Source organism: Zosterops lateralis, assembly GCF_965231275.1.
Source record: "Zosterops lateralis genome assembly, chromosome: 21".
NCBI lineage: Eukaryota > Metazoa > Chordata > Aves > Passeriformes > Zosteropidae > Zosterops > Zosterops lateralis.
Window position 1 is genome coordinate 1778698 of NC_139781.1, and position 21765 is coordinate 1800462.

Sequence of the window (21765 nt, forward strand, 5' to 3'; positions counted from 1 at the left end):
GTAATTCATTCGTGTTCTGTCACTTCCAGCGGCAGCGCTTCCATGAACTGACCGCACGGGCACGGACGGGAGAGCGGGGAGAACGCCGGACAGGCATTACTGGTGATCCTTTAGAAACGTTTATTGTAAATTGCTAAAGGCATTGCTCCTGTTCGCTCGATCTGGCTTGTCATTTACGCTGCGGGAAAGGCAAAGCAGCTGATTTTAGAAACAAGGGCACTTCCTCCGTAGGCAGGAGCAGAGGGTGGGATAAGCGCCATCTCCTTCCGGGCAAGGGCAGGCAAGGCCCTCGCAGTTCCTGCCACCGCAGGCAGCCCCCGCTACCGGATCCTTCCCCTTTCCCCGCCAGAGCCTTCTCCTTTCCCTCCGGCGCTGTTCCCTTCGGGCCGGAGCTGTTCCCCTTCCCGCCCGGAGCCTTTCCCCTCAGGCCGGAGCCCTCCCCTTCCGGCCTCGCCCCTCATTAGCATGGGCCGGTGCCCGGGGCCGCCACGGCCCCGCCCATTCCTGGATCGGGCCCCGCCCAGCGCCCCTCTCGGTTCTGACGTGATGACGCACAGCCACGCCTGGCGCACCGCTGACGCGATGACGTGACCACGCACGGTCCTGGCGCAGGCCGCGCATGCACCGTCCGTTCCCAAATGGCGGCGGCCGGAGGCAGCGAGGCGGCGGGCGGGAGGCGCGGCCCGCTCGGCATCCCTGAGGCGGCGTTCGTGGTGAGCGGGGCCGGCGAGCGGGGATGGGCAGCCCCGAGGTGGTGCTCCTGGGAGGTGGGGCCGGGCATCCCCAGGCGGCGTTCACGGCGAGCGGGGCCGGGGAGTGGGCGCTGTGCTCCACCAGCCGGGCCCGGCCCCGTGAGGCGGCTCCTCGGCGGGCGGGCGGGGCTGGGGACGCGGATGGCAGGGGCCCGTGAAGGGGCCTTTTCCCGGGGGAGTTGCCCTGTTCCGATGCCGACCTGTCCCTTTACCTGACAAGAAGCTCCTCTCCCCGCGTTAGGCGATCTGGTGTTACTGCACTGCCGGGCTCGGGGCAGCGAGCAGCGTGTTGTCCTGGCACACACTGCGTGGGGCACGCCTTGCCGCTCCTGCTCCGCGGGTAACGGGCCGTGCTCCTTTCATACATCTTCCGGTCTTCATCCAGTTTTACACTGCTGAGGAGATTCACTCTTCTGAAGCGCCCATGTGTTCTTGAAAACCAGAAAACGTGCATCTTCTGGAAAACAGGCCCAGCTCGTTTATTCAACTTTAAACACTGATGTGCTGAGCGTTTGATGATTCTGTTGAGGGGTTGGAACACAGGAATCAGTGACTTATGCAGTGTCATAATCTCACAGTCATCTGTTCCCTTTCAGCTCTGAGCTCGTTCTTGGTGCACGGTCTCGATTGCTGTTTTATTCCTTTGATCAATAACTGTCGATCAGAAGGGCTATACCCGGCTGCCTTGGTGACCTCAGGAAGTGTTGCCCCATCTGATACAACTGCCTTTATAGAAATAAATTGGTTTGATTTGCATTTTGGTGTTTGTAGATGTAGTGCTGGTGCTGCTGATGTGCCTTATGTGGGCATAGGGCCTGACCAGACAGGTACAGGGCATTTTCTCTCAGTGATCCAGTTCCTCCTTCTCCTTTAAGGTTTTTTAACAGTAGTTAGGATCTGGCACATCCTTACTGGGCTGGAAAACCATTGCTGCTGCCAGCTAACTTCCCTCTATGCCTCATAGATGGCAGTGAAAGGGAAGGGCCGTGTCTCCAGCTGCCCTCACTGATCCTGAGAGAGGAGAACCTGTGCTCTGTGCTGGCTCTGTGGCCACCCTGGCAGGAGGCAGGACATGAACAGCCCCAGCAAACACTTGAAGGGCATCTGTCACATCCCTCACTCGGTGCTGCTGGCTGCCTTTGGGCTGTTGTGTTTGGTTCCATGTGGTTTCCTTTCAGTGCCTGTGTCTGAAGTGTCTTGTGTGCTGTATCACAAGAGTTCTGGGGCTGTGCCTGAGCCCTGTGCTTCTCTTCAGTTCTTCTTAACCTCAGGGATCTTCATCACCTCTGGATCTAAACATCTTGGAAGCTTCCTAATTCTGAGTTTTGAGAGGTGCTCCGATCAATTCTGTGATTGCAGAAGAGATCCTTGATGGGTGATCAAGGTGATCATAGAGTACTTGAATGTAGATGTTAAGATAGACTTTCTTTTATTCAAAATAAGCCTGCACTGAGAAGCTGTAATGGTATTCTGCTCTGCAGAGTGAAAATACTACTGTCTTCAGGGTAGGTTTTGCTAGAGCATCTTTTATTTCAGAAAATAGGTTTCTATTTCAGACTTGCTGATCTCTTGCTTGGCATTTTCCCCCTCCATGCTGCATGGGCAGCCTTAGTGTGACTCTTGTCTTCAGAGAGGTTTTATGTAAATGTCTTGGTTCAGTAGAGGCTTTTCACACAATTTATGGTTCACATCTTCTCTGAGGCAGTTGTTCTGTGAATTCTTGTCCCTCTCCAGGTTTCAAGTGATGTCAAGCACTGAGAGTAAGTAATGTTAGGACAAAGAGTTTTACTGGGTTAGAACTCTACAAACATAACTTTCATCTCTGGTGGTTTTGGGCTGTCACCCAGACATTTCCAAATAAAATGCCTTCTTTGTCCTTCTGCCTTGCTCACCACGCGTGAGGATGCAGGTCTGCAGGTCCCTGTCTCTTGTCATGTTCTCTGCACGTGCCCCAGGGATGCAGCTCTGCAGAGTGAGTGCCTGCAGCTCTTTATTTGGGTCATCCCTCAGAAGGGAACCCTGGGGACACGTGGGAATGCTCCATCCTGCTGCATTTCAGGGCTCCTGCAGAACCCTCCTGTGCCTGGGCCTGAAGTTTGCAAAATGGTGCTTTGCCACTCAGTTTCCTTCCTAAAAAAGAGACAAGTTCTGGCAGGTCCTTGCAGAACCTGTAAGTGTTGTAAGGATTCTGCAGTGGAGGTCCTGTGGAACACACCACAAAGTGAGGATCCTGAGCCAGCTGTGCCTCAGAGCTGCTCTGCTCAAGCTTAAAGAAGTGACTGTGCCTCAGCCTTGCAGGTGGGGAGGTGGCACAAGAGCCTGAGCAGCAGGCTCAGAAACCCCAGCTGGAAATCCTTGGGGATAAATCTGAGCCCACCTTGACTGGGACATTGTGTAGTGGAAGGAGATCACCAGTATATCTGGATTTACTTCTGGGTTCACTTCTCAAAATCTTCATTTCAGCAGGACGTGGATTGTGTCCTGTGTTCTTGAAAACCAGAAAACGTGCATCTTCTGGAAAACAGGCCCAGCTCGTTTATTCAACTTTAAACACTGATGTGCTGAGCGTTTGATGATTCTGTTGAGGGGTTGGAACACAGGAATCAGTGACTTATGCAGTGTCATAATCTCACAGTCATCTGTTCCCTTTCAGCTCTGAGCTCGTTCTTGGTGCACGGTCTCGATTGCTGTTTTATTTCCTTTGATCAATAACTCTTGATCAGAAGGGCTGAGGCAGGGCTGAGTGCCAGGCAGGGTGTGGGAGCTGCTGCCCACCTGCTTCTGCTCTCTGCCCCAGGTGGTTTGAACCAGCAGAGCTGCTTCCACAAGAGGGAGTTTCATCTCACAGCATCCTCAGGCCTCACTTCTAAATACTTCTTCAAACCTAATCCTCGTTTTCTTTGTTGAAGGCTTCCCCTAGGAGCTTTATCCAGAGGCAGGAATGCTCAAGGCTGTTTTCAGGCAGTCTGAGGTGTGCCCACTTGAACTTGGATCAGTGCAGGACAATGCTGCCTGCTGCAGGTTGTGGAGTTCCTGTTCTGCTACAGATTTCCTTCATGATAAGAAAGGCAGGGAGTTCTGACCAGACTCAGTAATTTTCTAGTAAGTTTCCTTAGCCAGGAGAGTTAGGGCATCTTAATGAGGGGGAGCAGCTCCATGTCTGACACACTTCAGTAACACATCACAGTCTTTTTCTGCTGTGAAACTTCTGGAGTGGGGACCCCAAGTTCAGAAGCAGGAGCTGAAGGGGCCTGTGGTGGGGCTCCCATCGGGTTTTACTGAGCTCTGTGGACAGGGGCAGAATTACCCCAGTGGGGGAGTGGGGTCACCTGGAATTACCTGTGTAAATGGTGGCAAGGCCAGAAATGTGTGGCTGATCCCTGGCCTGGGGATCCCTGGCCTGATGCTCCTTTCAGAAGCTGGGACATTGTCTCCTGGCAGGTGAGCTCCTTCCTGGGGTTCTGCAGGAGGCACGTGCTGAGGGTGACACCTTTGCTGCCTCTGGCCTTTCTTCCCTGGCAGCTTTTCCTGCCACTCCCGTGGCTCTCAGTCGGTGACAGGACTGGCTGGAAGTGTTCTCTAGAGGTTTCTGTGGTTTCCTGCTAACTAGAGAAGGAGCTTCTGAAACCAGGCTGTGCATTTCCACAGTGCCCTGTCCGAGCAGATACCTCAGTTTTTCCACCTTTGTGTCTTTCTCTTTATCAGGCTGATTTTTTTCCTTCATCAGTTTTATCCAAAATAGTTCATAAACTGGTGAGCCACAAAGAAATTTCCCTGCCTTACAGGTAGGAACCCCAGGTTTAGCCATGCTCTGTGGACACCCACCCCTGTAAGGTGACACTTGACATCAGCCAGGAGTGACAGCACCACTAACCATGTACCCACAAATATGGTTATGAAATAATCCTTGCACCTATCCCTTAGTTCCCTCAAAAAAAAAAAAAAAAAAAAAAAAAAAAAAAAAAAAAAAAAAAAAAAGGCAGAGAGGGAGAAATGAAGAGATGACTAAGAAAAGAAACCAAATGCTTTTGTACTTCAGTCCACAAAATAAGTTAGTTTACATTTCAAACCCCCTTGAGATGTAGCTGCAGTGAGATGATAGCATGTCTGTGCCTAGGATTTCCATAAAACTCTTCTAACACTGAGGATTTCTTTCTCCCCTTAAAGGAAGATGTAGATTCTTTTATGAAACAGCCTGGAAATGAGACAGCAGATGTAGTTCTTAAGAAGTTGGATGAGCAGTATCAGAAGTATAAATTTCTGGAACTTAATCTTGCTCAAAAGAAAAGGAGGTAAGTTGTCATTTTTGCAGAATTGAGAAATTTTTAGCATAGTTCTATTTTTTTTTTTTTTTTAATAATAAATCTAGTGGGCAGGAAGGCTGTGGGGATCCCAGTTGGGACTGTTGGGAGAGTGACTCTCTCAACTCTGGAGAGCTTTTGCTTGGACAGTGCAGAGTCCTGTGGCTCTCACTGTCCATGAACCTCAGAAGAAACACACTTCCTTTCCTTTCCTTTCCCTTTCCCTTTCCCTTTCCCTTTCCCTTTCCCTTTCCCTTTCCCCTTCTATTCCCTTCCCTTCCCCTCCTTTCCTCTTCCCCTGCAGTAGTTTCAACCTCTATTTCTGCTGAGGTTTCCCTGTCCTCTGGGAGATGACAAATATGCAAAATGTACAATTTTAGCAGAAGAGGGTCTCTTAGTGTTGCTGTGTTTTGTTCTGATGTGAAAGCTGAGGGGATTGCTGTGCTTCCAAAGCAGCAGCCTCGTGTTGTGAGGGGCAGGTGAAGCTGGAGCTGAGCTGCCTTTACATGCCTTGTCTTTCAAAACTGTGTTTGTGAGCTGGAAAAAGCTGTTAACAAGTTTTAAAGTGGAGGGTGGACTGTATAATAAAACTGATCATTTGTTTAGGAAACTTTGTGTCTCTGTAAAATAATAAATTATGACTGTTGTTAATTCACAGGCTAAAAAGTCAGATTCCTGAAATTAAACAGACATTAGAAATTTTAAAACACATGCAGAAGAAAAAGGTAAATTATTTTGAATATCTAATGAGTATGAGAAAAGCTAACTACCTTTCCACCCTAACAGAACACATTGCAAGAAATGTTTTGGAGAGCACACTTAATATGCCTTTATAAATAACAGAATTGTTTTTAAAGGTATGTAGTACTTTTTGAAAGCTAGTTCAAAAAAACAGTTAATGTTTGTAATGCAAACTTCATTTTTAATAGTGTAGAGAGTGCAGCTAAGCTTTGACTTCATCTCCATTCTTTATAGAGATTTCTATATTGTTTTTAAATATATCTTTTAAAAATGCATTATTCTTGGAGCTCTAACTCTAATGTTGAAGTAAAGTTATGTAGAATTCCACACAAGTTAACATTGTATCAATGGTAGTAAACAGAAAAGTGTGCTCTTTATTCTAAGATTTATGTCTTTAATATGTTTCCAGTGAAAATAGCAATTGTAAGTTTTATCATTTGTCTTAAGGATTCCACGCATCCAATGGAAACCAGATTTTTATTGGCAGATAATCTCTACTGCAAAGCTTCAGTTCCTCCTACAGATAAAGTTTGTTTGTGGTTGGGGGTAAGTAAAATAGAACTTTCTCTGAAACTGTTTCAATAACTTAGAAAAGGCTTGTGAAAGAGAGTTTTGGTTGCTGTCTCCCCTGGTTGGAGTGGGCAGGATTCTGTTGGTGGGTGCAGAGCCCATCTAACCAGGCAACTCCAGTATGTTAGGGAAGAGTTCTTGTTCTTTTTTTTTTATTTTATTTTTTGGTTCCTGAACAGTAAGACTTCATAGAATTGTATTTTGGTGGATTGTTCTTTCCAAAAAGCTTGTTTGTGTTTCCCTTACCATTTCTGTCACTTTTTGATTTAAATTACCATCCAGCATTGCCTGGCATAGGAGTGTGCCCAGCAAAATAACTTAATTTGGCAAGAACTTCCCATCTTCTCTGTTATTTGTATTCAGCATCTTGCTTTCCCTTTTCATGCACCTGTTTAGGGAAGGGTGGGATTTCTGTTGCTCACAGATACCTGCCAGTATTTAGAGTGGACTTTGCACTAAAGCCTGCTGGGATCAGCATTCACAACCCAGATTCCTAAGTACTTAAGCAGCATCAGGTTGGAGTATTTTGTATTTAGAGGCTTCTTTATATGTGGAGATTAAACCTGCTGATGCTTATTTTGAGACTTTTAAATCATGGATGTTCCTAAATCCCAGTGTTGGCTGCCAAACAAAACCTCTTGGTTAGGACAGAAACACTGTTGACACATGAGCTATCCAGACTAATTGGACAGTTGCTCCCAACCTGTCCCAATTCTATCGTAAAAAATAAAAAAAAATCTGATATTAGGACTCTATATTTAGAATTCATAAACATTGACTTTCATGGTGCACCCCAGGTTTGTTTTCTAACAGAACATCAGAGAAGTTTCATCTTATTAAGTTCCCACTGAAAAGCTATAATGAATGAAATACTACACATAATTAATTTTATTTGGTGTTCTCAACCTTCTGCCTTTCTCCTGTCTGTGTTGGGCTGTGCATGTCCCTGTTACTGGGAGTCTCTTTTTAAAGAACAGCATTTCCAGATGTGGCAGCTCAGTGTAGCCTTCCCTGGGATCCTGTCAGGCACAGACTGTGGCTCCATTAGGCCACAGTTTTTGAACAGGACAAAGCTTCATTGGTTTCACCTGATCCTGCTCTTTTTCTCATCCTGGGGTAACTTCTTACTGAAACAACCACATATGGGTTAAAAACCACCACCACAGCATCAGAGAGGACTTTTATACCTGTTGTATCTTTAATACCTGTAGTAGCTCTTCTACTGACAGTGCCAGCTGTTTGTCAGTGTTCCACACAGAGCCTGAGGTTTGTCCTGAATCCAACAAAAACTGTTTGCAGAGTTGTGTGGCACCTGAAAGGTGCTGCTAAGAAATGTAAAGTCTCTCACTTTTCAAATGCAGTGAGGATGAGATGCTGATACCTGAAAGGCTGAATGTGATCCACAGGGGGAGAAATCCCTCCTTGCTTGGCTGTAGGAAGAGAACTTCTTGAAGTCACCAGGGAGATTTATTACTCAGTTACTGAAGGGGTGGAGGCCTCAAGTGGAGTCAGACTTTGCCTGTCCTGAATCTTGTCTTGGCCTGTCAGGACAGTACTGCTAACATCATTAGTTATGAACAACAGCCTAAAATATGCTTGGTGTGGCTTAGTCCTCACAATGCAAGAGTAAGACTTTCTATCAATCTTTCCTTTTTAGGCCAATGTGATGCTTGAATATGATATTGATGAAGCTCAGGCTCTGTTAGAGAAGAATTTGTCAACAGCCACAAAAAACCTCGATCTTCTAGAGGAAGACCTGGATTTTCTCAGAGATCAGTTCACCACTACAGAAGTCAGTATCCTTTTCATTAATAAATGTGAAGGCAACATTCAGGTCACAACCAACTTTATGATGTGTTTTTATCTTAGACTGGCTGCCCTCACAATTCTATAGCACCTGTGAACGTTGCTGTCCCAGCAATGGAATATTGTGTTTGCAGGGCTGAGCTGGAGGTTGGTGTGTGAGAGACACAAAACTTGTGTTTGTGTCCTCATGAAATCCACTGCAGTGGTGGCAACCCAGATTGACTCCAGAGTGAGCTGGAAGTGTGGATTGATGCCCAAGGGACCACCTTAAAGTGCAGGGACCCTTCCTCCAGGGAATATTGTTCTTTGTTGCCCATCACACCCTTTGCAGCTGCCTCCAAGCTGCACAAGCCCTGCTGCAGCAAGCCTGGGACTGGCCTGGGCTGTGCTCAGTGGTTTTTAAATTTCCTTGTACTGTCATGAACCACTCCTGGGTGTGTGGGGTTGTTTTTTATACTTTCTAGTTTTAAAACTATTTTAATGAGTGTAGCCATTAACTGAAGCATTTAGATTCAGTTTAATGAAGGCACAGCTGCTTGTTCTTTCACGTTTACCTTGAGCTGTCTTAGTGCCGCAGGAGTTTGGGATGCCTGAAAGAATCAAACACAGCCGAAATGGGCAGCTTGACTGAAATCAGCAAAGAGTCAGGAAAACTAATTGTGTTTCTCTGCCATATCTTTTTGGAGGTTTTTAAAGCAGTGATACAAATACTGCAGTTACCAACAGTTACCAGTGTTCTGGAGAGCTGAAGCTTTGCACCAAGTCAGCCCTTTCATGAAATGGTTTCTATACTGACTGTTGTAACTTAAGTGGACAATTCTGTAACCTGCTTTTTCTCCTTTTTTAATTTTTTTTTCTCTTTTCTGCTAGCCTGAGCTGTTTCCTTAATTCTACACCTTCAGATATGGCTAGAGTTTATAACTGGGATGTAAAGAGAAGAAACAAGCAAGACCCTTCCAAAAACAAAGCATAGTTTTTCCAATTTTAAATGTGGTCTCAATTTCCAAGTATTTTTTATTTAAACACCTCCAAACTTCATTCAGGACTGAGTTACTTTCAGCATTTCAGTAACTGGTAAAATATATAAAAACTAATGGTGAGCACCATTTTATTTATTTGTAAACTCGAAATTTGGTTTCATGCATGCTTCATGAAATGAATGATTTGAAAAGGCACCACAGTCCAGCAAAGGATGTAGTATTTTGACCAGACCAATCCATCATAAATGAATCTCTACCTGAAAGCTGTCTGGAAAGCTGAGGGGCATGGATGAAATGGAGCCTGACGTGTTCACAGGCTAAGACAATGCAGGGTTTTTCTTTTCCATCTCTGTACAGCTGCTGGAGTTAACTTTGACTTGGGCTGGGATGTGCAGCTGTAACGTTCTAGGAAACAACAAACAAGAAGTGGAATCTTGGGGTTTGTTGCAATCAGGTAATGGCAGCACCAGTGTGCAGGCATGGCTGGGTGGGTGGGCTGACTGCCTTTCCCAGCTCTCAGCACTTCACAGGTTGTGATTTGTCCTCAGAGAGCAGAGGGATAGGAGGAGCAGCACAGGCTGTCAGGCCTGCAGCTCCCACCCCTCACTTTTCACACCCGTGCACACGTTGGTTGTTTCAGTGAGCACTGAACAAGGATCTGAGAGCCCAGAGCTTGTGAGAAGCTTGTGGGAGGGTCCCATTTCCACCCCTTGGCCCAGGTGTCCCATTCCAGTGTCTGAGCACAGCCTCCAGCTGGGGAAACCTGTGTGAGGTCAGGATGGTTCACTGGAACATGACCTCTGGTGGTGCAGCTGGAGGATTTTTTTGGTCCTTACGAAGCCTTGCGAGATTGTTGCCTCTTACCTTTGCAGTTTCTTTCTAAAATGAAATGCTCAGTGGTGATGTCAATGGCTAAATAATCACATTCTGTGACTGAGAGTACAGGTTTCACTGCAAAATAAATGCAAATGTTGACTGTTCAATCTTCATGTAAGAAACAATATACCTGTAAATTTTTTGTACTTTTATTTCATGATATTAAAATAGTAAAACTCAACAGTTGTGGCAAACAGCTGTTTTTGTGCATCTTTCTTTGTGAGAAAGTAATGAATGTGATGTGTGATCTTCTATGATGTTTCCCTCCCCTGACTGGGCGTGGGGGGTGAAAAATTCTGTGGAAGCAGCAGAGTGAGAAGTGTGGTGTGAATGAAAGGGGGGGTGTGAGTCAGCACATCTGAGCTGGTGACTGAAAGCAGTGATTTACCAGCACTGTGCCTGTCAAACGGAGCTGCAGGGAAGGGCAGAGAGCAGGTAAACCTTTGGCACTGGGCACCAGTAACTGCCCCTGGGCTCATCCCTTCCTTCCCCAGGGCCACGGTGTTTGTTTCAGTGGAGCTCTACCCTGTTCTCCAGCAGGTATCTGCTACAGCAGCAGGATGTGGTGCTGCTCGGGCTGCTGCTTTCCTTTTCTAGCATCAGCGACGATGGAAAGGCAGCTGCAAACACAGCCTGATTTCTCTGACAGTTTTTTCCTTCAGTTTGGATTAATGAGATCCCAACAGGCCGTGCTCCCCCCACACCCCGGACTGGTCCTCAGGCGGCAGTTGCCTCCCTTTGTTGTGCAAAACGAAACGACCAGTTAAGCATTTTTGCACAGCAAAAGCAGAACCGAGCAAAATCAGCGCCGTGTGCCACTGCCAGGAACCTGCTGCTGCTGCTGCGTGTCAGAGGGGACAGGGTGACAGCCCTGGAGCTGAAATGGCTGCTGTGTCCAAAGGTGGTACTTCCCGGGGGCTGGGAGATGGCTGTGGCCATCACAACTCGGCGTTTGGTGTTTGTGTTTGATCTGAGGTCAATAAAAACCCCCAAAGCTCCCAGGTGAGCTCAGTTACCAAACCCTGCCCGGGTTTGCCCTGTGCTGGTGTGGCTGCTGTGCCACACCTGCAGAGCCTCCTCGAGGCTGTGGGGAGCAAATGCTGCGACCAGGGGGTGGTTTTGTCTCAGGTTTTTCTGGTTTTTCTCAGCAAGGCAGAGGACAGGTTCTGCAGGAAGGGTGTCCAGTGCCTGGGAATGCTGGATCCAGCCCTGGCTGGGATAGGGAGCAGGGAACACACTCAGAATGGACAGGGGGAAAAGGAAAAAAATAAAACCCACCAAAGTTTCTTTACAAGTTTTGAATTTCACATTATCACGTAGTAACCATTTTGCTAAATACAAGCATATTTTCAGTCACGTACAGACAGCTAAATACAGCATTATTTTCACATTTCGTTACAGTGCATAACAAAGCGAGGACAGTGTAAAGGACGCTTTTATTCTGGAGGTTCTGAGCAAGTTCAGTCTAACATGCAGATTGTTTTTAACATGTGGCAGGGACCACAGAAAGTTAGCTTTTGCTTTTTTTTTTCTTTTTTTTTGTCCTAGAGTATAAGAGCTCCTGACCTGTAGCCTGTGAGAGGTATCACCTTCTGATTTCTCAAAGTCTCTCTAAGTCAAAGCATTAAAACCAGTTGTTAGAAAAGAATTCTTAGCATATCCAATAAGTTCTTCATCTTAGAAAAAACATTCCAAATTTTGTACAGATGAATCTACATTTCCTATATTTTAATAAGCTGTCTAGAAAATGCAAGGAATTAGAAAAAGATGTAGATAATGGTTTCTCTATCATTTAATATAACAATTTATTTACTCTAAGTAGTTAAGACCATGTACATTTTCTTCTGTACTGTTCCTCTTTAGAATTACAACACTTCTGTATTTAAATTGAAGATTCACTCTGGAATTTCTCCCTGGGAGCAGTAAAGGGGAATGTCCAAAACCCATTAAATAAAATATTGTTTGTCTCATGAAAAGTGATCTTTCCTCTCTGGCCAGGCTCTCACACAGGGAATTACAGAATTTGACTCTTGCTAAAATAAATGTCTGATCCAACTCCTCACTGCCCCTCGTGTCACACTGTGGCTCTGCCCTTGGGGCTGCTGCTGTCCTCAGCCAGAAACCCCCAGACACACCTTGTGTCCAGCTGGCCCCTGACAAGCTGAGGCAACCCCTTGGTGGACTTTCCATCCAGGGAAGAGCAGCTGAGTCCTTGGTACTGTCCCTGCCTTTGTGAAATGCAATGAGCTGCTCTGAGCAAACCTGCCCTGGTGTCTGCCCCTGCTCCCTGCACACACCTTTGCTCACCCACAAACAGATTCTGTAAAGGGCACACTTTTCTCCTTTTATTTTATCTTCAGGGCACTCAACTCAGCCACTAGTGCTTGGTGTTCCCTGGCCTTTAGCAGAGGTGTTGGATACATTCTCAGCTTATTCAAGCAGTGACAAAATCACCAAGAGGTGCCACTGCCAACCCCCTTTTCTGGCATTTGCTCCCTGTGCCCTCCCAGCTGCTCCCCCGCAGAGCCCAGGAACTGAAACTGTTCCTAGAATGCCAAAACCAAAAATGTTCAGGGTTTGGATTGGCTTTGCTGAAGGTTTGGGGTTTTTTTACCGCTTCAATATGGAAACTGCAGGTTTTTTCTTAATACAGATCTGCCCATGTGCTGCTGCAGACTGTGAGAACGGGCTCAGCAGGAGAAACAGTCTGAACTCAACAGCAATCAAGAGCTGTATTTCTGTAGACAGGGCAGCTTAAAATGCTGGAACAAATATTTTCTTTTTCTCTACTCAGAGGCCTAAAATAAACACTAGATGCTTCCTGTGGCTTTTACCTAATCCCCCCCTCCTGCCCACTGCAGTTTGGTATATAAAGCTTTCAAACAGAAGTAAAAAAGTCACTATAGTTTTGTTTGTTCACTTTCAATAGGCTGAACTTCCCTAATTTGCAGTCACCCCACTGCACTTCAAAAGCTTGGGTTAAAATTTGGCAGAAGCAAAGCTTTTAAGTGGTGAATGGCATTCCCAGAAAACATCCACCAGCACACAGCTTTTGTGACATGGCTGCCATGCCATGATGGCGAACCTGAGATGGATCCTCTTTTGTTAAACTAAAACATGGAGGAAAATAAATTTTATTCTTGAGTGTGTCTTGAGGCTTTCCTTCCCACCTGCTCAGACATTCCTGCTGTGTGTTCCACCTTCCCAGTGCCAGTTCTCTTCCACAGAGGCCAAGACAGAAAATGACACTTTAACAGCAGAAAGTACCAATGGAAGCTGTTGCTTTCAATGCTATTTAACTTCTTTAACAGCAAATCTCATCTTTTAGGATGTCTGATGCACCTGAGTTAAACTTTTCAAGTTTTTTTATTTTGTTGGGTTTCTTTTTTTTCCCTCCCTCCTTTCCATTCCTCCCTGTGACCTGGCTGGTAACGTCATCACAGTGCTGTTACTGAGACAGAAATGGTGTGTCCCACCTGGCTGCAACACCCCAGTCTTAAAACATAACACCTGAGGACATGGTTCTCTCTTTATGCTCTTGGTCACTTAATTCTACTGGAAAGCCCTGAACCTGGGGGACTTTCAAGGTACTCACCCAGGCAGTAAATAAGTAAAAATTGCATTGAATAATCCCTACTGCAGCAAGAGTTGCCACTTAGAGTCTTGGTTCAGCACAGCAAAAAAAAACACTTGTTAAGGGAGGAATAATTTAAATTTTAATTACCAATCAAATAACTACTGTTTTCCTCTTTAAATCCCACAAAATACTCTTTGCTATTGAACTAGGTTCAAGAACATCAGAAAGAAAACTCAAGTGCACATGTCAGCAAACTTCTCCTGTGGAACTGACCTGATGAGGAAATGGTACCTGTGCTGCCTTTAGACCTTCCTGGAAAGAAATAGCTGACACAAACCAAGATGTCCTCCTGCCTTCTCTCTGTCTGCCTGTTTGTCAGTATCCATCCTGTGGCTCCAAAAGCCAGCAGGGAGCTATGGGTTTACTTGAAAGAGAACATGTACAGTACCCTGGCATGAACCAGCTCTGTATACTCTCTCCTGTATGGTGCAGCCCCTCATTTCTGCTTCCTGTCTCCTTACAACATCCACATGCACCCTCACTCACTCTCCTTCGGGTTTGTAGCCCCCAGTTCTGAAAGGTTATTTGGAACAGAACATTTCTTTCCAGGGCCTGTCCTGGTGTCCAAAACAATGTGGGAGGCTGTTCACAATGGGAACAGTCACAATGTGACTCCCTTCTGTCACACCGAGTTCACTTAGCGAAGTAGGTTTGGTTAGTAGAGTCCATCACCACTGGCCTCTCTAAAGGAGCTCAGCACAAGCACCGCCTATCTGACTTCACCACTTCTTCTGAAGAGTGCACTACGTTGGGGACAAAGCCGCTCTTTACCCCTTCCCATCCCTCCTGGATTGAAATGTCCCCCCTTTTCACCAGCTCGTAAATATCCCTGGTGAGGTCAGTGAAGGCCTTCTCCACATTGATGGCATCCCGGGCCGAGGTCTCAATGTACTTCATGCCATAGGCAGCAGCCAGTTTCTCTGCCTCGTGCCTGGTCACCTGTCGCTGCGTGTCGAGGTCACACTTGTGCCCCACCAGCACAAAGACAATCTGGTAGGGCTGGACGTGCACCTTGGTCTCCTCCAGCCACTCGTGGACGTTCTGGAAGGATCTGCGGTTTGTGATGTCAAACAGGAGCAGTCCTCCAACCGAGTTCCTGTAGTAGGCCCTGGTGATGGACCTGCAAGACAAGGAGCCACAGCAACCTTAAGTTACAGCTGTATGAATATCTGGCCTTTAAGAAAGCAGCATTACCACCACCCTGCCAACCCTGCAGAACACAGGGCAACAGGAGGCCATTCAGGCAGTGCCTCAGGACTTCTGGCTTGTGCTATGTAGAGCTTGTCATTTAAAAGAAAAATTTATTTTGGCTTAAAGATTTCACACTTGGGAAACTGTCCCACTGATTTATTACGGTTCTCTTCAAAATCCCCACCACCACTTTTTTTTCTCATGGATTTCTGTGTCACTAGAACTACACTCGCACTGTCCAGTTGTGAGAGCAAAAAAAGACGTTTATTTGGGATTTTGACTTATATAGTCTTTGGAGTTTGATCAGGGATTGGGGGACGAGGTTGACACTTCTTTGACTCCACTGGTCAATCTAGAAGTCCATCAATTTGTCCTTCCCCCAGGAAGGAATGCAGTTTTTCAAAACATTACTCTTTGTTTATGTTACAATGCGTAAGAACTCCAGTACAAAAATACAAAGCATCAGAAAGCTGAAAAATTCCAAGCGACAGTTCTGTATGCCCCTGGCCCCCACCATGTCAGTTCTCTGGACACCTCATCTCACCCTCTGGTTTAGAAGCACTGTGGCAAATCAAAGGATTCAATTGAAACCAAACACCTGCTCTCTGACAGCCACATAAAAGCAGGAGGTCAGAGATCTGGAAGGCTGACCATGGGGTTGTAGCTTCCAGGGCCCTGGGATAGGGATATCCACCCACACCTTCTCCCACTACACAACTGGATTAAAGTGACATTGCAGTGACAGGACACTGTTACTGTTAGTGGCACTGGCATGAGCAGCCAGTCTGACCTCCCAAGAAACAGCAAAATGATACAAGAGCTTCCAAGGAGAATCAGCGCTAACACTGGTCATGTTCCTGCCAAATATTGACAACATTAAATTGTCACCAAAAAGACCCCAGAACTGCAGGCTGGAAAATGGAGTTCATCTCCCACAGCTCTTGTGGGCCAGGCCAGCCCAAGGCAGGCAGAAGCAGCACAGGAAATCAGCAATCACGGGGCCATGGAGCAGAGCTGAGGCCACGGAGCTGAGCAGAGCTACAGCTCAGTGACTGCCACACAAGGGAGAACCAAGAGGCCGATGAGCAGTGGTGTTTCTGCAAGTCATGGATTGACTCTAAATCCAGAAGCAATGATCGATTTCAGTCCCTGGAGGAATTCACACTCAGGCCTGAACTTTCCTTGCTGGAGTAATATTAGCACTGCTGCATTTTTACCTTAGGACAAGTCTTTTCCTGGCTATGCAAGACTGTTGTTATGTGCTGTCTGGTCCTGTAGTGTGTGTATCTGTCAAAATTGCCCCAAGAAAGGATGAACTGGAATTTTCAATAATTGTTTTATCAACAAACACACAGTGATGGGTGAAAATGCACAGACAAAACTGAAGAAAGCCAGAAGCAGGGGGAAAAAAACATAGTTGGCTGTGTTTGGATAATTTCTCCTCTCCAACTGTTTGGCTTAGGGACAATAGTCACTCTGCACATTTGGCACTGAGGGAATTAGATCTGCCTTTTGCTATCTGGCCAGCTGCAAACAGATACTGGCACTTTGAATTCACCCCCACACTGTCACAGACATTTCTGCCTCTCCCTTGTGTTCCATGCCATCAGCCCTGGCTCCTCCTGCCAGCAACAACAATGCCTCAGGTACTTCTGAAAGACATGATGGGATCCAAGCTGAATGCTGCTTCAAGGTAAAATTAGGTGAAGGTCTCAGTGCCTCTCCTTAAAGCCTCTTCCACAACTATTTTCCTCACGGATCTGCAGGAGGCAAAGCACATTGCCTTCATACTGCACATGCCTCCCCAGTTCCCTTCTGAGATTTCCCTCTTCCTGCCACACTCACACACTGCTGCAGAGCAGTTACAGGGACTTGCACCTACGTTGGCCAAGTTCTAACACACAGGCAACACCTCTAAATGGGAACTGACCCCTGCCCTGTCCCCATGGTGGGGACATTGCACCCAGGGTTGAGTATTTCCCTCTGAGCCAAGGGAGAGCTGCTGGCTGGAAGGAAACAGCTCTTCTGGAGGTGGTGGGACACACTTCCAGGGAGTGAGGGCTGAACAGGCTTTTGCTGGCATTACACAACATCACGTTCCAGACAAGGAAATAGCAGTAACTGAGCAACAAGAGATGGGCAAAACCTGCTGGATCTGGGAAAAGAGCTGGATCCTGCTCTTCTACAGCTCCAAAGCAGCCTCAACACTGCCCCAGGCAGAATGTTTTTGGGAGCTGGTCTGGCAAAATAGAGTGGCACGTGTTTAACTGTAATTTAAGCCTTGACTGCACAGAAATTGCTACTAATTTATGGAGAGTGAAAGAGCTCACAACAGGGGGTCAGGGAGAGCAAAATTGTAACACAGCTGCTGCTCAGAGAATGCCAAGGTGTTTTCAAAATAACTACAGTGGTTTGGTCCTCGTGGGGCAGCTGTGAAACTATGCAAAGCAGACTGGAAATGCTCAAATCTGAAAAAAGGGGAGCTCATTCTCACAGATTTTCCTCTTAAGAAATCCCCTGTGCTTGACAACTGACAAAAAATAGTTCCAGGTTTCTGGAGAGTACCTGCTCCATTGTGCTTCCTGCCTATTACAAGTCCAAGGGGCTTTGGCTTATTCCAGTAACAGCTAATTCTTGTCTCTGGCCAAGAAACCTACACTGAAGGAGAAGCCCAAGAGTTGTCTTCATGGGGCACAATTTGCCACAGGGCTAAGAGTGATTTGAGAGATGAACACAAACCAGATTTTACCTTTTTTTTTTTTTTACATTTCAGAGTGCACCATAAAGGCCCTGGGTTTGCTCCAGCTTTTCGCACTGGGAATTCAAGCCTGTGCTTCAGCCAAGGGCATTTCAAAGTTGCACAAGGTTTTGTTTTTTTTTTAATGTCACGGACCATTCCTGCCCCTTGCACTGTCCCTGCCCTCGCAGGCTGCTGCCCACCACAGCCGTGCAGCTGCCCTTGTGCTGAAGGTCACCTGCGCATGGTGCTGCCAAACCCCAGGGTCAGCCCCCAGCACCGAGGGCAAGCAGCCTCCAGGGCCCACAACTTCCTCATGTGTGAAAGAGAGGAAATTGAAGGCATCCCACAGCTCCTGCTCTTCACAGCAACGGCAGGAACAGGGGACAGCACTCAGGTGTGTCTTCTGTAGAGCTCAGCCAGAGATCCAAAGCTGGAAGCTGATGCAACTGCAAGCTAAAGCACCTCCTCTCTCGGCAGAATAAAGCACCAGCTCTGGCCTGCAAGGCTTCGAGGGAGCAGAGGGAAAACCTGCCAGAGGGTAAGGACCAACCACTGCACATCCTGGGCCAGACAGCAGTGCCACAGAGCCAGGGAAGGTGGTGAGAGGGGAGTTTTCATCTGCTGAATGAAACCAAATCGTTCCTCAGGCCGGTCATTAGAGCACAGAAGCAGAAGCTCTGTGATGCTGCACAGGGATGCACAACACAGGAAGTGATCCCAGAGGGAGCAGGATGGAAGAGCAGATGAGGGTTAAAGACACATGAAGAATACACACAAACAGCAGGCCAGGAGCTGCGGGTACACTCACTGCCCTGCAAAACGAGCACTGCCCGAGCAGCAGGTCTGAGCCCCTCTTTGGCCGGGCCGGGGCTGCTCCAACCGGAGCCGCTGATTTTCCCACACACCGCCGTGGGAAACTTGACACGGTCCCACATGCTGCCTTTATTTTACTCCATCGTGACTTGGTTACTGTTGCTTAAGCTCCCAAATTGTGCTGCTCATGCAGCGCTCGGCGTGGCACTCTCCAGAGAGCACCTGTCATCCCTGCACCGCCACAGCCCAGGGCTCGTCCCGACCTTTCTCTGCCCTACCGAGAGCTGAGCTGTGCTGTCGCAGCACCGAAGCACACATCGCCCTGCATTTCGCGAGCCTCAGCCCGACTGTTCGCCTGTGAAACATCCTGGCGGCTGCCTCCGCACGGCGGGGAAGCGGCGCTTTCCGTGCCAGCGGCACCGGGTGATGCACGGACATCTCCAACATCTCCGGGTTGCCGAAACGCGGGGCCAGCACAGCCCGGGCCCCGCTGCCCTCCCCCGGCAGCCTCCCATCCCCACCTGCACAGCCCGCACACCTGCACACCCCGCACCGTCTGCGGTGGGCACGGATCCCGGGGATGGGGATGGGCACACAAGGTGCCGGTTTGACTCCTCTTTGTCTCGTTCCCACACGGCTCACCCCCGCCCGAGCCGGGCCCGGCCCGCAGCCCCCGGGTCTCACCGGAACCGCTCCTGCCCGGCCGTGTCCCAGATCTGCAGCTTGATCCTCTTGCCAGGCTCGATCTCCACCAGCCTGGAGAAGAAATCCACGCCCACGGTGGGGTCGGAGATCTGGGCGAAGCGCCCCTCGGTGAAGCGGCGGATGAGGCAGGACTTGCCCACGGTGGAGTCTCCGATGACGATGAGGCGGAACTGGTAGAGCCAGATGGCCTCCATCCTGCCCCGGCCCTCAGCGCCCGCCCGCCGCGCCGCCCATGCCCGGCCCGGGGCCCGGGGCCGGCCGGCCTCAGGCGGGGCCCATGGCGGGCCCGTCAGCCCCGCCGCATCCCGCCGCCCCGGGGCCGCCCCGGAGCCGCCTCAGCGCCGCCTCAGCGCCGCCCGGGCCCGGGGAACCGGCGGTGGAGCCCGGCCAAGGAGCCCGCGCCCGCCCCGGAGCCGCGGGGATGGATGGAGTGAAGGATGCGGAGTGCGGGGTGAGGGATGCGGGATGAAGGATGCGGGGTGCGGGATGCGGAGTGCGGATGAAGGATGCGGATGAAGGGTGCGGGGCGCAGATGAAGGGTGCGGGGTGCAGATGAAGGATGCGGGCTGAGGGCCCGGGCGCGGCCGCGGTGGCGGCGGTGATGCAATGGCGGCCGCGGTACCGCACTGCCGGGAGGAGCCCCAGCCCCGGAACGCGGCGGTGCGGGAGCCGGGCGGGGCGGGGCGGGGCGGGGCGGGACCGTGCGGGGCCGGGCCGGGCCGGGCCGGGCCGGGCCGGGGGCATTCCCGGCAGCGAAGGCATCCCCGGGGCCGGGGGAGCCGCTGGGCTGAGCCCGTGGCCGAGAGCGCTCCCCGGCCCCGGCGCCTCGCCAAGGGAACGCGGGGTCGGGCAGGGCGCGCACACCTGTCCGTGTTCCAACCCCGAGACTCGTTCCTGGAGAGACTCAGGCTCCTCACCGCTGCACTGCGGGCTTCGCTCAAGTTGAAATCTAGCGGAGGAGCCAAGCCCTCCTTGTGGAGAGTCCCTGCACCGCCCCAGGGACACCTGCACCGCACCTGTGTGGAAAGAGACAATGGTAACAGGAGGTGTCTTACTCACAAAACCAAACACACACACATGCTCACACACATTCGTGTGTGTCTGTGTAAATATATATGGTGTGTATGTGTATATGATGTGTGTGCGGTCTCAAAAGTTAGCAATTACAGACATTAAATACCCAGCAACTTAAATACCACAAGTGTTAAATCCCCTTTCCCTCACTTTGGTCGAGGGGGGTTCTGGGCTCTGCCGTGAACTTCCCACAGTGCCAGCACAGACACCTCGGGCTGTCTGTCCCAGGTCTGTCCCAGTGTCACTCCACGGCAGCACACAGCCACTCTCCCCTGGCCCCGTGGGGTATGGCAGAGTTTGAGCACCTACTTTTAAAACTCTTGCCAGAGCAGAGTTTTCCCTTCCCTCAGGAAGGGAAAATTGACATGTGTATTATTAAAAACAGTGAGTAAAATGTCTGTGCTCAGTCAGACACAGAAAGGAGGAATATTGACATTTTTAAAAAAAATTATGAATGTGCTGGTGAGTTTTTTAAAAAATAAAGGTGGTTTCATTAAAAGCTCCTCCTTCACAACCACTGTTGAAATAAATGCATTGAGAGTGGCTGTTATATTCATTAGATCCTCAGAAAAAAGACATCTATATAGGCATGAGACAGTTAGCTATCCTGTAAATTGGACTAGGACATTAGAGAGACCATTCCAAGTCTTGAGGAATAAATGGCAAGGAACTTTTCCAATATTCTTTGAAATATAATCTATTTATTAAAAAATAACAACTCCAAAAGATCCTACTTTAACGTACCTCGGGACAGGGAAGAAAATTGATGAAGCAATCTACACAGCAACAGCAACGGTGCAACAGAAAAAATATTAAACCTATAAATCCAAGTTAGTGGTACATTATCCAGTGACTCATTGCCAGCGAGGCTTTGTGGGGATCTGGTGCACTTCACTGAATGATTTCTGAGTACTCCATGCCCATTAGTTGAAGCCCACAAGCCATTGTGGTTTCTTTTCTCTGTTTTTTTCTCTCTTCCCCATGTGCTCACACACACTTTTCCTTTTTTCCACAGGTCTGATTGTGCTCAAGCACAAGTTAGAGTCACCCACCGGCAGCATGTCCAGGAGCAGCTCCAGGCCCACTGAGAGTGCACATTTCCTAGCATGACCTTTGAGAGCCAGAGCACCTTGACTTGTAGGGCTGTGCAGAGCTGAGGAGAACACCAAGGTGCCCAGCAGATCCTATTGTAGCTGGAGAAATTCCTGAAGCATCAGACACCTGTGTTCCCCAGGAAATCAGCTTGCAGGACCCTGTGATGGAGATATTCTGTTCATCTTCTCTGAGCAGGTGCATAAAGATGAACACCAGCTGTGCTAGGCAGCCACAGCATTAATTAATGAGGAGGTAGGACCAAATGAGATCCTGGGACAGCTTTTCTTCTGGTACCGTTTAAGAAAATGGCAAATCTGGTGTCTGAGAGACAGTAACCCAGATTTGATGCAAAACTGAGGTTTGTTGGCTGAGGGCAGGATGGCAGAGGATGGTGGGACACCATGGGAGTATCACCATCAGTGTCACCATGGCACTGATGGCAGCACTGGGAGCGGCCCCTGTGGGACAACCCTTCAGTGTCCTT

The 21765-nt window shown here is 48.6% G+C and overlaps 2 protein-coding genes across 2 annotated transcripts; one reads left to right on the forward strand and one right to left on the reverse strand.

Annotated features, from left to right (window-relative positions):
• The first annotated feature begins 570 nt into the window (after positions 1-570).
• VBP1 (VHL binding protein 1) lies at positions 571-10207 on the forward strand. The gene is made up of 6 exons (XM_083876274.1): positions 571-713; positions 4920-5044; positions 5712-5778; positions 6242-6340; positions 8022-8160; positions 9073-10207. The coding sequence occupies exons 1-6, from the start codon at positions 639-641 to the stop codon at positions 9141-9143; spliced, it is 576 nt and encodes a 191-aa protein (XP_083732400.1). The 5' UTR covers positions 571-638; the 3' UTR covers positions 9144-10207.
• Positions 10208-11309: 1102 nt separating this feature from the next.
• On the reverse strand, positions 11310-19312 carry RAB39B (RAB39B, member RAS oncogene family). Its single transcript, XM_083876325.1, has 2 exons — positions 19092-19312; positions 11310-14783 (listed from the first exon to the last, which is right to left on the reverse strand). The coding sequence occupies exons 1-2, from the start codon at positions 19304-19306 to the stop codon at positions 14357-14359; spliced, it is 642 nt and encodes a 213-aa protein (XP_083732451.1). The 5' UTR covers positions 19307-19312; the 3' UTR covers positions 11310-14356.
• Positions 19313-21765: the final 2453 nt, after the last annotated feature.

What these genes read in the sequence shown, in the direction of transcription:
- VBP1 (XM_083876274.1), top strand. Translation starts at nt 639, where the DNA reads ATGGCGGCGGCCGGAGGCAGCGAGGCGGCGGGCGGGAGGCGCGGCCCG. An exon ending in TCCCTGAGGCGGCGTTCGTG is followed by an intron (nt 714 to 4,919) that starts GTGAGCGGGGCC and finishes CTCCCCTTAAAG; the next exon opens with GAAGATGTAGATTCTTTTAT. An exon ending in AACACATGCAGAAGAAAAAG is followed by an intron (nt 5,779 to 6,241) that starts GTAAATTATTTT and finishes ATTTGTCTTAAG; the next exon opens with GATTCCACGCATCCAATGGA.
- RAB39B (XM_083876325.1), bottom strand. Translation starts at nt 19,306, where the DNA reads ATGGAGGCCATCTGGCTCTACCAGTTCCGCCTCATCGTCATCGGAGAC. An exon ending in GCCGGGCAGGAGCGGTTCCG is followed by an intron (nt 14,784 to 19,091) that starts GTGAGACCCGGG and finishes CTTGTCTTGCAG; the next exon opens with GTCCATCACCAGGGCCTACT.